General features: G+C 39.6%; 2 protein-coding genes across 5 annotated transcripts in view; one reads left to right on the forward strand and one right to left on the reverse strand.

Annotated features, from left to right (window-relative positions):
* The window catches only part of FAM149B1 (family with sequence similarity 149 member B1), a 63,853-nt gene extending 49,974 nt beyond the window's left edge, over positions 1–13,879 (reverse strand). For all 3 annotated transcript variants that reach the window (XM_008064283.2, XM_008064285.2, XM_008064284.2), the window contains exons 1-3: positions 13,623–13,879; positions 7,376–7,480; positions 5,800–5,929 (exon numbers count right to left, since the gene is read on the reverse strand). In XM_008064283.2, coding sequence (XP_008062474.1) covers positions 5,800–5,929; positions 7,376–7,480; positions 13,623–13,669 — 282 coding nt within the window. In that variant the 5' untranslated portion in view covers positions 13,670–13,879. The remainder of the gene's footprint in view (positions 1–5,799; positions 5,930–7,375; positions 7,481–13,622) is intronic.
* A 24-nt stretch (positions 13,880–13,903) lies between these two features.
* Positions 13,904–14,511, forward strand: part of ECD (ecdysoneless cell cycle regulator) — a 30,806-nt gene continuing 30,198 nt past the window's right edge. For both annotated transcript variants that reach the window (XM_008064286.1, XM_008064287.1), the window contains exon 1: positions 13,904–14,131. The gene's annotated coding sequence lies outside the window, so the exon portion shown is untranslated. The remainder of the gene's footprint in view (positions 14,132–14,511) is intronic.

Below are 14,511 nucleotides of genomic sequence, written 5' to 3' on the forward strand. Positions count from 1 at the left end.
CATGCCTATAGTTCAACTACTTGGAAAGCTGAGGTGGAAGGATTGCCTGTGCCCAGCAGTTCGAAGTTGTGGTGCCTTTGAGCATGCCACTGACCTCCAGCCTGGGCAACAGATTGAGATTCCGACTCAAAAAAGAAATGTATAAGGTTAAAATGCTGCATTTTTTTGTAATAGCAATTACTCTACAACCAACAAAGAACAAATACATTTTTTATAATATGGATATTCTTAAAAATATATTAAGTGTGGGCCGGCACGGTAGTTCATGCCTATAATCCTAGCACTTTGGGAGGCCGAGATAGAAGGATTGCCCGAGCCCATGGGTTCAAGACCAGCCTGAGCAACTTGGTGAGACCTCATCTCTACAATAAATCAAAAAATTAGTTGGGCGTGGTGGCATGTACCTATAGTTCCAGTTACTTGAAAGGCTGAGATGGAAGGATCATCTGAGCACAGCAGGTGGTGGCTGCAGTAGCTGTGAGTGTGCCACTGCACTCCAGCCTGGGCGACAGAGTGAGACTCCAAAAAAAAAAAAAATGGCACTGAACAGAGCATAATAAAAACTTTTATGTCAAATAAAATAATTAAAATGTACGAAGTTAGCAAAGGAATCCATTAAATTGGTTAATTAAAAATTCCTGTCTGGTTTTTTTTTGTTTTTTTTTTGAGTCAGTCTCATTCTGTGCCCAGGCTCATCATGGTTACTGTAGCCTGGCTACTTTTTGATTTATTGTAAAGACAAGGTCTCACCATGTTGCCCAGGCAGGTCTCTAACGAACTCCTGAGCTCAGGCAATCCTTTCACCTTGGCCTCCCAAAGTGCTGGGATTACAAGTGTGAGCCATATGCCTGGCTGGTTCTTTTTTTTTTTTTGAGTTGGAGTCACTCTGTCGCCCAGACTGGAGTGCAGTGGCCGCTCCCGGCCACCGTAGCCTCGACCTGCTGGGCTCCACTGATCCTTCCGCCTCAGCCTTCCAAGTAGCTGGAACTACAGGCGTGCGCTACCACGCCTGGCTAATTTTTTTTTTTATTGCAGAGATGAGGTCTCGCCAAGTTGCCCAGGCGGGTCTCGAACCCGCGGGCTCAGGCAATTCACTCACCTCAGCCTCCCAAGGTGTGGGATTACAGGCTGAGCCACCGAGCCCAGCTTGGTTCTTTTTTTTAACTGAAAAAGTTTTAGTACTTTGCAGCTTAAGTGGATATTTGCTATTCAACTGATAGTCTTTGCCAAGTTTCAAGGGTTTCTTTCTCCTACCTTACTGAGAATTTTGACAAAGAATAGTATTTAAATTTTATCAAATACTTTATCAGCATCTGTTGGTTTTATCATTTTTTCTTTATTTTACTGATATTAATTATATATTTTAAAATTATATTAATACATTTGCACATATGGGTCCATCTTTGTATCTATAGAATATAAATGAATTTTAAGTGATTATTTTTTAAGAAAATCAACCCAAAGTACATAAAAATAAGAACAGAATTGGACTGGTTATTTTTACTTTTGGCTGTAAAATTTTAAATATTAGATGTAATTAGAATAAAGAAGGAAGTCGGGCTCGGTGGCTCAGCCTGTAATCCCAGTGCTTTGGGAGGCTGAGATGAGTGGATTGCCTGAACCCACAGGTTCGAGACCCGCCTGGGCAACTTGGCAAGACCTCATCTCTACAATAAATCAAAAAATTAGCCGGGCGTGGTAGCGTGCGCCTGTAGTTCCAGCTACTTGGAAGGCTGAGGCGGAAGGATCGCCGGAGCCCAGCAGGTCGAGGCTGCGGTGGCCGGGAGCGGCCACTGCACTCCAGTCTGGGTAACAGAGTGAGACTCCAACTCAAAAAAAAAAAGAATAAAGAAGGAAAGAGTTCTTCCACACCATCATATTAACTTTGAATTTAAAATAGTACTTTAAAAGAAGTAAGCCTAAGATTATAAACCCAAGAATGATTATAAATAATAAATATATTTAGCAAACTAGTATGCCACTAATGAAATTGAAGAGGAACTATATTCCTGTTTACCAACAATAGCTCAAAAACACTAATTTCAAAAATAAGTAAAATTTATAACGAAAACATTCAATTTTAACACCTATTAACTTACAATAAGAGATTTGTAAAGTAAATAACAAATTGATAATGAAGACTAAAGTAAGATCTGAATGAAATGAAGGTTATATTCCAGAGTCTCAGTCTGTCACCCAGGCAGGAGTGCAGTGGCATGCTCACAGTCACTACAGCCTCAACTTGCTGGGCTCAGGCAATCCTTCCACCTGAGCCTCATGCAGCTGGAACTACAGGAGCTCGCCACCATGCTCAGGTAATTTTTTGATTTATTGTAGAGACAAGGTCTCACCATGTTGCTCAGGCTGGTCTCGAACCCCTGGGCTCAGGCAGTCCTCTCACCTCTGTCTCCATAAGTGCTAGGATTACAGGCATGAGCCACCACGCCCAGGCTGAAGACTAGAATTCTAAGTTCAGCTAAGATGACAAATGATTAAAACGTGTACATAAAGTGCTTAGAACAGCACCTGGCATCTACTAAGTACACAATAAATTTTAGTTCTCTCTGCACTTTTCCTAATTTAAGATAAGGGTATAATATAATGCTGATTTAATCCTTGATGAATATTTCATAAATATATACATATATATTTTTTAGTAGGATCTCATTCTGTCACCCCAGCCGGAGCGCAGTGGTACGCTCACGGCCACCACAGCCTCAACCTGCTGGGCTCAGGGATCCTTTTGCCTCAGCTTTCCAAGTAGCTGAAACCCCAGGCGCACACCACCACACCTAGCTAATTTTTTAATTTATTGTGGAGATGAGGTCTTGCCAAGTTTCCCAGGCTTGTCTTGAACACCTGGACTCGGGTAATCCTCTTGTCTCAGCCTACCAAAGTGCTGGGATTTATAGGCATGAGTCACTGCGCTGGCTATAAAATTTAATACAAGTGAAAATAAAATTTATGCAAAATAGTAAGGTAGACACAAATACTAAATAATATATGTTGTTTAATGATCACTGGCAGATTTACCCTGAAAATTTTTAAAATATCATGAAACTACATGACAATAAGGCAAATACAGAAAAATGTTTTTAAACAAAATAGTTTCAATAGCATAAGAACTTAATTCATACTTGATACCATATACTGTTTTAAAAGTCTAGGTGACTTAAAAGCTAAACACATAAAATTCTGTTAAAAAGTCATGAAAAATAATATTATAACATTCTGTTTTTCTAAAGAGAAAATTCTAACTAGTGAGGAAATGAAGATAAAAAATGAGATGTTATATATGAATCTTTTTTAAAATGTCAAACAATAAATACCAAAAGGAAAGCAAGGGAACGGGAAACATCCATATGACATTTATGACTTATGAAGAAATACTAATCACAATATAGTGAGAACTAATAGAAATATAGTCAGTACACTAAATCAACCTGATAAAGCATCAAATTAGGATAGGTTTTTCTTGTTTTTGTTTCTGTTTTTAATAGAGACGTGGTCTTGCTATGTTGCCCAGGCTGGTCTTGAACTCCTTGGCTCAAGAGATCCTCCTACTTCAGTCTCCCAAAGTGCTGGGATTGCAGGTATGTGCCACCAAGGGCAGCCTGCGGCATCAAATTAATTAATTAATTATCTTAGAATAAAATTTAAATTCTTTACTGTGGTTTGAAAGGAGCTACATGATCTAGTGCTGGTCTTTTTTGTGCTTTTCTCCTCCTGGTTCACCATCCTCCAACCAACCTGACATTTTTTTTTTTTAGTTCCAAGAACACACCAAACACCGTCCCTTAGAAACATGAAGCTCTTCTCCTCCTTGGGGCTTTTGCATATGCTTCTGATATCCTGTTTGGAAAGCTCTGCTCCTCACTCTTCAAATGGCTGGCTCTTCAGTCTTGAGATCTACCCTAACTAATAGCCATATTTAAAGTGAATCCCTCTCACAGTGTTCATTTCAGTCCTCATCATCTTCCTTAGAGCACGTACCATCTTTTGTGTTTTATTTGCTTTTGTCAGTCTTCCTCATTAGACTATTAAATCATGTAAGTCTCACTTACCCCATATGCCCAGGGCCCAATATAGTGACAACTAATGTGCTCAATAAATATTTGTTGAATGAATTAAAAAAACCCTGAAAACTCAAGTATCAGATAAAAAGGAAAGGTCCAATTATATTAACACAAGGAAATATTATATGGCTATTCAGATTGACAGGTATGGATATAGTAAAAAATGTCTATATGAAATAATGGTAAATGAATAAAACAGACCACAAAATAGTATGTACGTGTATACAACTATGTAAGGAATTACATAGGCATTAAAAAATGATGAGGCCAGGTACGGTGGCTCACATCTGTAATCCCAGCATTTTGGGAGGCCAAAAGTGGGAGAATCACTTAATGTCAGGAGTTTGAGGCCAGCATGGATAACATAGCAAGACCTCATCTCTAGAAAAAAAAAAAAAAAATTAGCCAGGCATGGCAGTGTGTGTCTGTAGTCCCAGCTACTTGGGAGGCTAAGGCGGAAGGATTGCCTGAGCCCAGGAGATCAAGGCTGCAGTGAGCTGGGTGGCAGAGTGAGACCCTGACTCAAAAGAAAAAAAAAAAGACTGGAAAATAATTCATGGTAATAATAGACTTTAATAATTGGCAGGCATTTTGTAAAAATGTATAAAGTTAAAATTGTAGAAAAGTGCTTATAAAATAGAACTAAGTAAAAGCACAGTATTATATGTACACAATGATTATAACTAGGCCTAATTAAATATGAATTGAAAAAGATAAATAAATAAAAATACCTATACATGTAGTATCAGAGTGATAAAATTATGCATAAAACTTGTTTTTTAAATTTCTTTTAACATTGTAGATCTTTTTAAAAAAAGATTTGTTTTAGAGATGGGGTCTTGTTCTGTTGCCCAGGCTAGAGTGCAGCGACACAGTCAGCTCATTGCAGCCTCAAATTCTGCAGCCTTGAACCCCTGAGCTCAAGTGAGTCTCCCACCTCAGTCTCCCAAGTAGTTAGGCCTATGAACATGCACAGCCATGCCTGGCTCATTTTTTAAAAAAACTCTTTGTAGAGTTGGAGTCTCACTATGTTACCCAAGCTAGCCTTGAACTCCTGGCCTCGAGTGGTCCTCCTGCCTTGGCATCCCCAAGTGCTGGGATTACTGGTTGTTGGTCTTTTAAAAATAATATTTTATAATGAGAGATAGTCAAAAATAAATAAAAAGTAAAAATCACTTATTATTTCCTCACCTAATTAATAATAACTGAATAATATTTTGGGTAAATATCATTAGTCCTTTTTTCTAATATACATATAAGCAAAAATATATATAAAACAAAATTAGAATGACACTATACATATTATTTTTAACCTGATTGTTTCATTTAACAATATATCATAAACAGCTTCCCAGTCTAGAATGGCTTAATAATAAACTTGCAAAAATATTTTAAATATTTTAAACAAGGTAACATTTGTGTTGGAGATGCACAAATGGATGGCAAAAGGAATACATCCAGAGCTAAGATCCATACAAATCTACAACTGTTTAAGTTGAACACTAACCATCTCTAAGGCTCAACTACCATATCCATAAAACAAAGTAAATACTGAGACGAGGCAAGGATTGATGATTCTTTACAACTATCATAACGTGGAAAATGTAAGTATTAAAATGTAAAGAAACAATGCAGGTGAGTGAAGGAGTGAAACCTACTGACAAAACCTAATTCCCAGAATAGTTTCCGAAGCACTCCATCAGGCTGGTAACATACAACTCACACCATATCCCCAGGAGATGTCCGAACTGTCTTCAGTAGAAATCCCTGTGCCTGTATAACTCGGAAAAGCAGATCTTGAATCCCCAGTGTCAGCTGATGTAAAAGGTGATTCTCGTGTGATATCAGACTCACTAAATACACAATATGGGAGGAAGAGAGAAAACAGAAAAATTTTTATATTTCCTTAAGATTCTGAGGCACTAACTCCTCAGCAACTTACCAGGTGATAAGCATATGTACAAATACATTCACGAAAGCAAAAATAAATGAAGAACTTGAAATGCAAGCATCATGGAAAAGTCCTACCTAGTTCCTATAGGATTGATGGCAGCTAGTCCAAATAATTCTAGTCTTAGTTTACAATGAGTACTTTAATATCCTGCCTATAGCATATACTCTTGACAACTAAAGACATTTCAGAAATGTTAATAGTAGTAGCTGATCACTGGAGTCCAGGAATTGGAGGCAGTAGTTGCAATCATGCCACTGCCTTCCACCCTAGGAGACACAGCAAGACCTGTCTCTAAAAAAAAGTTGTATTCCAACTTCTCAATTTGTATGGCACTTTTGCAGTTAACCAAGCACCTTTATAGATATGAATCTCATTTTCTCTTCACAACAACCTGGTAATGTAGAACTCCATTAACTTCATTTAAAAAGCAAAGAATCTGGGATTTCATTCCTAGGCCTTATGGAACTATATACTTTTGTGACTATGTACTTTTTCTATAACATGTTGCTTCTCAGAACCCTCTTTAAAGTTCTGAGAGACAAAAGAATAGCCTCCTCTGTTCTATTTTTTTTCTTTTGGCACCTGTTTGTCTACATGTCCTATTCCTTAAAATTATGACTGCAGCTAATATTTACTCAACATTTACTATATGCTAGCACTGTGCCAAGTTTTACAAACCTTGTCTCATTAATATTCACAACACCCCATAAGAGATACAGTTATCACATAAGTATCTTGCCCATTGTTACTCAGGTAATAAGCGGGAGGACCAGGTTTAGAAATCAGATGTCAGACTCCTCCTGAACCCATTTTATGAGTCACTTTATAACACTATTTCTCAAAGGTTATGAAAATAAGTATGATGATGTTGTCATTAGCTGTTTCAGAATGAAAACTGAATGGTACTTGAAAACGTGATAAAAAATTCTTGTTTTATTTCATTAGCCCAAGGCTTGATACCGATCCTAAGCCAAGAAACAAAACCTTTGCCATTTTCTTCTTCATTTTTTTTCTTCCTGAGTTGGAGTCTCACTCTGTTGTCCAGGCTGGAGTGCAGTAGCATGCTCATGGCCGCTGCAGCCTTAACCTGCTGGGCTCAGGTGATCCTTCAGCCTCAGGCTTCCAAGTAGCTGGAACTACAAGCATGTACTACTACACCCAGCTATTTTTTGATTTATTGTAGAGATGAGGTCTCACCAAGTTGCCCAGGTTGGTCTGGAACCCGTGGACTCAGGTAATCCTCTCACCTTGGACACTCAAAGTGCTGGGATTATAGGCGTGAGCCACTGTACCTGGCTACCTTTGCCAAGGGCAATAAGCAAACAAGTACATTTTATGTTATTACCTTTGGGAACTCGTATCTTTTTCATGGCTGTCGTTGGTAGAGGAAATTTCATCTAGCTTCTCTGGAAGGGGATGATGATTAAGAGCATGTTTTGTTATTTCTTTCCTGTGAAAAATAAAACAAAGTTATATCGCCTATAACGAAAAAATATATGCTTTACAGTAACTTGATCCAGAATTTAGTCACCTACTTCCTGATGCTCTGGAACTGCACTGTCCTATATGGTAGCCACTAGCCACGGACAGTTAAAATGTGGCTAGTTGGAACTAATTGTATTTTAATTTCAAAGTCTTAGTACAACAAGAATGCAATATCTCATTAATTATATTATCTTTACATATTGAAATGATTATATTTTGGATATACTGGGTTAAATATCTTCTTAAAATTAATTTCACTGAAAATACAGTAAGACATCTATTAGAACAGTTAAAATAAAAAAGAGAGATAGCACCAAATATAGACAAGGATATAAAGAAACTGGACGTCTCATACACTGCTGGTGGCAGTGTAGAATGGTACAGCCACTCTGGAATAGTTTGACAGTTTCTAATAAAACTAAACATATATATTTACCCAAAGACCTAGCAGTTACATTCTTGGGCACTGAGCCTAGAAAAATGAAAACTTATGTCCATATAAAAATCTGTACACAGATGTTCATAGCTACTTCATTTATAATTGAAAAAGAACTGAAAACAACTAAAATGTTTGTCTTTGTGTGAATGGTTAAACTCTGATATAGCCACAATGGAGTATTATTCAGCAATTAGAAAGAAATGAACTACTGATACATGCAACAACCTGGATGGATCTCAAAAGCACAAGGCTTACTGAAAGAAGCCAAAGTCAATTGAAAAAGGTTACATATTACAGTTGACCCTTGAACAACACAGGTTTGAACTATGGTAGACCTACCTATACACAATTTTTTTTTTTTAGTCAAAATCTCATTCTGTCGCCCAGGCTGGAGTGCAGTGGCATGTGCATGGTCACCCCAGCGTCGACCTGGGGTGGCCACTGAGCTCAGGTGATTCTTCTGCCTCAGCCTTCCAAGTAGCCGCAACTACAGGTGCGCGCTACCATGCCCAGCTAATTTATATATATAGTATAGAGACAAGGTCTCACCAAGTTGCCCAGGCTGGTCTTGAACCCCTGGGCTCAGGCAATCCTCTTGCCTTGGCCTCCCAAAGTGCTGGGATTACAGGCTTGAGCCGTCATGCCCGGTCATAAATTTTTTTCAATAAATACATTGGAAATTTTTTTGATGATTTGCAACAATTTGAAAAAGTTCACATGAGCCATGTAACCTAGTAATATCAAAAAATAATAATAATAATAAAAAGGGATGTCATGAATGCATAAAACATGTAAATATGATTTTACGTATGTATTAGTCAACTTTATTAAGGCTTCTGATCAACAGTAGATTATCAGTAGTTAAGTTTTGGGGGAGTCAGAAGTTATACATGGATTTTCAACTGTGCAGGGGGTTGGTACTCCTAGCCCTTGCACTGTTCAAGAGTCAATTGTATATGAGTCCATTTATAAAACACTCACAAATAACAAAACCATAGAGGTGGAGAATATATTAGTGGTTGCCAGGTATAAGAGTAGATATAACTGTAAAGGGATAAGAATGGATATAACTGTAAAGGGATACATGAAGAAGTTCCTTGGTGGTAATGAAGCAATTGTCTATATTGATTGCTGTAATGGTTACACCAATCTATAAATGGGACAAACTGCACAGAACTGTGTACACACATACACACATAGAGGAATAGATATAGAAACTGGTGAAAACAGCTGGCGCAGTGGCTCATGGCTGTAAACCCAGCACTTTGGGAGGTGGAGCAGGAGGATTGCCTAAGACCACAAGTTCGAGACCAGCCTGCACAACGAGGCAAGACCTCGTCTCTACAATAAATAAATAAAAAAGCTGGGCATGGTGGCATACACCTCTGGTTCCAGCTACTTGGAAGGCTGAAACAGAAGAGTCACCTGAGCTCAGCAGGTCAAGGCTGTGGTGGCTGTGACCATGCCACTGCACTCCAGTCTGGGTAACAGAGTGAGACTCCAACTCAAAAAAAAAAAAAAAAAAAAAGAAACTGGTGAAAACAGAATAAGGTCTATAGCCTAGTTAATAGTATTGTACCAGTGTCTGCTTTGTGGTTTTGAAATTAACTACAATTACCTAAGTGTTATCATTGGGGGAAGCTGGGTGAAGAGTTCATGGAACTCTGTGTACTATTTTTACAATTTCCAGTGAGACTATAATTATTTCAAAATAAAAAGGTAAAGAATAGTAATTTCAGATGGCATGGTAGCTCACACCTATAATCAAGGCACTTTGGAAGGCCAAGGCAGGAGAATTGCTTGAGGCCAGGAGTTCGAGACCAGCCTGGGCAACATAGTGAGACCCATCTCTACAAAAAAAAAAAGATTGGTTGGTTGTGGTGGCACAGACCTGTAATCCTAGCTACTCAGCAGGCTGAGATAGGAGGATTGCTTGAGCCTAGGAATTCAAGGCTGTAGTGAGCTATGATCATGCCACTGCATTCTAGCCTGGGAAACAGAGTGAGACCCTTGCCTCAAAATAATTAAATACATAAATAATTCTACTTTTCTTTTATATGACCACTTGAATATTGAAAATTACATATGTGGCTTATATCATATTTCTACCAAATATTGCTGCTCTAGCTAGTTCAACATGTGTACTGAAATATGCCATGGAATCAATTATTATGTGTTACAGTCCTAATCATCTACTATGACTTTCCTTCCCCACAAAATTCTGTAGTCAAATAAATTTAGGAAACATGATAGGTTAAACCAAGTTACACAAGTTTCTTTACAAGAAATCTTCTCAGGTTCTTTCATATGCAAATGTATATCATAAATCTCTAATACCCTTATTTCACAGGAAAGGAAACTGAGGCACAGAATTAAGTAACCTGCGTAAGATCATATAATTAGTAAATGATGGAGCCAGGATTCAAATCCTAGTAGTCTGGCTCTCAAAGAAATGAAGAGTTTGAGATTTTAGTGAACTGTACCATTTTTGTATATAAAGTTAAGGGCCCAACCAGGTAGAGTTTGTACCTTAAATTATTTCTCTAATCACAGAGATGGATTTGTACAGAGCCATCAGTACTTCTCTCATTCAGTGATCCTACAATCAAAAGCTTGTTCTTTGAGGAATTGGAAGGGATCAGAATATGGATTCCAATATGAAATAGAGACTTAAGACATATTTTAGTGTGCCAGAGAAATCTATGATGTGTCAATTAGATAACAAGGAAATATTATTAAATTTGGTAATAGTATAATTATTAAATAAGAAAATGTCCATGATTTTTATAGATGCATAGTAATGCTTATGGAGGTGAAAGGATAGTAGCTACGGTCTTGTGTTTCTTATTTCACAGAGAGAGTTTAAAAAAAATAGATAAAGCAAATCTATTAAAATTTTGATAACTGCTAAATGTAGGGTGATATTTCATTATACTATTCTCTATACATTTATGTTTGAAATTATTCACTAAAAAATGTTAAGCTATATGTTGAAACTCACTCTTTTCCAAACTTTTCAACATTTATAATTTCTAACTGTCAGGGAGAAAAACTAAAGCTACTACTTCAGAGCATATTATCATTATAATAAATAATTGCTTTTAATTTACTGTCATTTAGGTCTATTTTGTCTTCATTATCTTCATTATTCACTTCATCCTGATTTCAGCTAGAGAATCATCAATTGGGAGTGTTAAATCAACAATCAAGAACTAGTAGTATAACTACACTGGGTCAATAATTCTAGACCAATAAGTGCCTATTAACATTTTTTTCATGTAAGTTTTTTTTTTTTTAACTCTTTGAATGGTCAGAATTAATCATAAAAGCAGATTTTTAGCTAACCCCCATTTACTTTTTTGGGAAATGACTGTTTCTTCTTCCTAGTTCCTAAAGAGTCTACTTTCTGAATTGCCATCACACAGATATTCAGCGGTCCCCAACTTAATACAGCGGTCCCCAACTTTTTTGGCATCAGGAACTGGTTTCATGGAAGACAATTTTTCCACGGATGGGGGTGGGGGGATGGTTATGGGATAATTCAAGTGTATAATATTTATTGTGCGCTTTATTACATTGTAATATATAATGAAATAATTATACAACTCACCATAAAAAAAAGAGGCACAGATGGAAGTGGTAAAAAAATAAAGGGTAGGCTATGCACAGACTAAAATAAGTGTTGGATTCTGACTTAAAGCCTGCCACCAGATGCAGCTATACAACTGAAGTACATCAACTCACTTGTCATTCAATGATAGGGTTTTGATACAGATCTGCAAGCAACTGATTTTTTTTTTTTTTTTTTTTTTTGAGTTGGAGTCTCACTCTGTCACCCAGACTGGAGTGCAATGGCCGCTCCCGGCCGCTGCAGCCTCAACCTGTGGGCTCCAGCGATCCTTCTGCCTCAGCCTTCCAAGTAGCTGGAACTACAGGCGCGCGCTGCCACGCCCGGCTCATTTTGATTTATTGTAGAGATGAGGTCTTGCCAAGTTGCCCGGGTGGGTCTTGAACCCGCGGGCTCAGGCAATTCACTCACCTCAGCCTCCCAAAGGCACGGGATTACAAGCTGAGCCACCAAGCCCGGCTGCAACTGATTTATTATGGTCTCTGTGTAGTCACTGCTAATGTTAATCTGTATTTGCAGATGCTCCCTAGCACTAGCATCACTGCCTCAGCTCTACCTCAGATCATGAGGCATTAGATTCTCACAAGGAGTGCAACCTAGATCCCTGGCATGTGCAGTTCACAGTAGGGTTCACGCTCCTTTTAGACTCTTATGTTGCCACTGATCTGAAAGAAGACAGAGCTCACATGGTAATGTCAGTGATGGGGATCTGGGGAATGGCTGTAAATAGAGATAAAACTTCGCTGGCTGGCCGGCTGCTCATCTTCTGCTATGCAGCAGGGGGAGGGGAGAACCTGGGGTTTGGGAACTGTCTTGGTAGATAATAAGCTTCTGAAAGGCAAGAAGAGATTTTAGACTTATTTTCTTTGTTTGTCTATTGTACCAAGTCAAGGGCAAGAAAAACACCATTTACTGAGAACTTACTATGTGTCAAGCTCTATGCCATCACTTTATATATGCTTTTAGGTGAGGTCTTCTTATATTACAGAAATGAAGGATCAGAGGTTTAGTAATATGCTTAAAAGTCACATGGCAAGAAAAAGAGCCTAGTCAGAAACCCATGCCTGCTATTGCTATGTATAGTTAATATTTAATTAATAAATGTATGGTTGCTAAAATTACATAGCTCAGCAAAGGAAAAAAGTGGGATTTGGGGATAAAAACTCAAGCTCAATTCCTGACTGTATTGGCTATGTAATCTTAAAATGTATAACATTTCTGATATAATTTCATTTTCTGAAAGACTGAAGATAATCATACCCATGTTACAAAGTTGTCATAAGGATCAAAAAGTGAAAGCCTTTTTGAAAGTATAAAACATTAATAAATGTAAGACAATATCATTACTTGCTAAATTACAACACTCCACTCAGGGTAGGAGGTGGGTTGTGAAGCCAGAAATATCTGTTCCCTAAAGTCTCAAGCAAAACTCATCCTTATGGATTATTATACTTAATTGCAGAGGTGGAGAGGCAGTATGTGTAATGGTTATGACTACAGGCTTCAGAATCAGATTGACACCAGGTTTTACCTCTTAGCTCCACCACCTCTTGGCTGTGAAATCTCTGGCATGCTACAATCTTTACATCTGGGACCTTTATCTGTGGAATGTGAAAAATATTCTGATATGGCAGGATGAAGTCAGCAAATGCATGTAAACGGCTTTCTTTGCACAGTGTCCCGCACTAGACGTATTCAACTTCACTGCAGCGCTCAGCTATTAATGACTTTTCGAGTTGTCAGTATCATTGACAATGGGGTCTGAAGCACTGCCGGAACTATAAATGCTTTAGGAGACGTAGTCCCTGAGTTCAGGAATTACAGCACAAGAGGCCAAGTCCCAGGGTAGCACAGGTGACAGGCTGTCAGCTGGATATGGAGGACAAAGGGTATCATCCAGCAAGGCTGAGAGGACAGAATTCCGAAGAAAAACTGATCTCCCCTTCACTGAGAAAGAAGTAAAGGACTGGTCAAGGAGGGTCCCTAGAGCGCCCGCGGCCCGCCTCAGCCTTGGGGTGGCCGAGCAGTCAGTCCACTCACAGCTCCAAGCTCTGCGGCACTGCCTTCCGGGTGTATCTGGAGATCATCCTCCTTCTCCTCCTCCTCAGCCGCGGCCCGGGCGGGCACGCCAGGGTGGGGGCCTCCGGGCCTGGCCCTCCCTCCGGCTCCGGCCCGGCTCCCTCCTGCCACCTGTCGGCCCCGTCTCGCCCCGTCGCTTAGACTCCGGGCCGCCACCACCCCGGGGTCCCCACCTCTCCAGGCCTCCGACCTCCCTGCTTCCTCTCTGGGGCGGAAGTGACGAAGGTATCCGGGCACTCGCCAAATGCTACCGCCGGCGCGTGTAAGTGACGACACCCAAGGTTCCAGGGACTGAGCGGTTTTCACCCTTTCACGCAGGGCTTCCACGGCCTCAGGTCCCAAGAAGGCCTCGGAACAAATCCTAATCTAGGCTTTGGCCGCTGGAAGCGGCTCCTGACCAGCTTACGCTGTCCGAGAGGCGGCTAAGGAAAGGTGTCGCACCTGGGACGTGCGGGAGAGGCCCTAGGACCGTAAGCGGAATTTGCTTCATTTTGTCGGATGGGAGAAGGGAGCCTCGTCTGAGTAAGGAGTACTATATTCCAAGCCCCGCTGCTTGGTCGCTTCTCTTTCTGTGCTCCCGGTTTTCTCATTTTGACAGGCGTAAGCCTGAGTGATCTCAAGGTCCCTTCCAGTTCCTACTCTAAGTTCTGCATAAAGGGTGGATGGGTAGAATTATTGTCTGTCTCCTGGGTTGAAAAGCAGAATGATGATTTAGAGAAAGACTATGGTGAGTAGGTGTCTGGATAGAAGACGCAGGTTCCTTGCTAGTCTGTTAGAAGGCTGAGTAAGCAAAGGAATGGAATCGTTGCGTTGCGGTGGCCCATCCAGTGCAGTGCCTGGATGATGGCCT

The sequence above is a fragment of the Carlito syrichta genome, unplaced genomic scaffold, assembly GCF_000164805.1.
Source record: "Carlito syrichta isolate Samal-C Ts95f unplaced genomic scaffold, Tarsius_syrichta-2.0.1 Scaffold307258, whole genome shotgun sequence".
Classification (NCBI taxonomy): domain Eukaryota; kingdom Metazoa; phylum Chordata; class Mammalia; order Primates; family Tarsiidae; genus Carlito; species Carlito syrichta.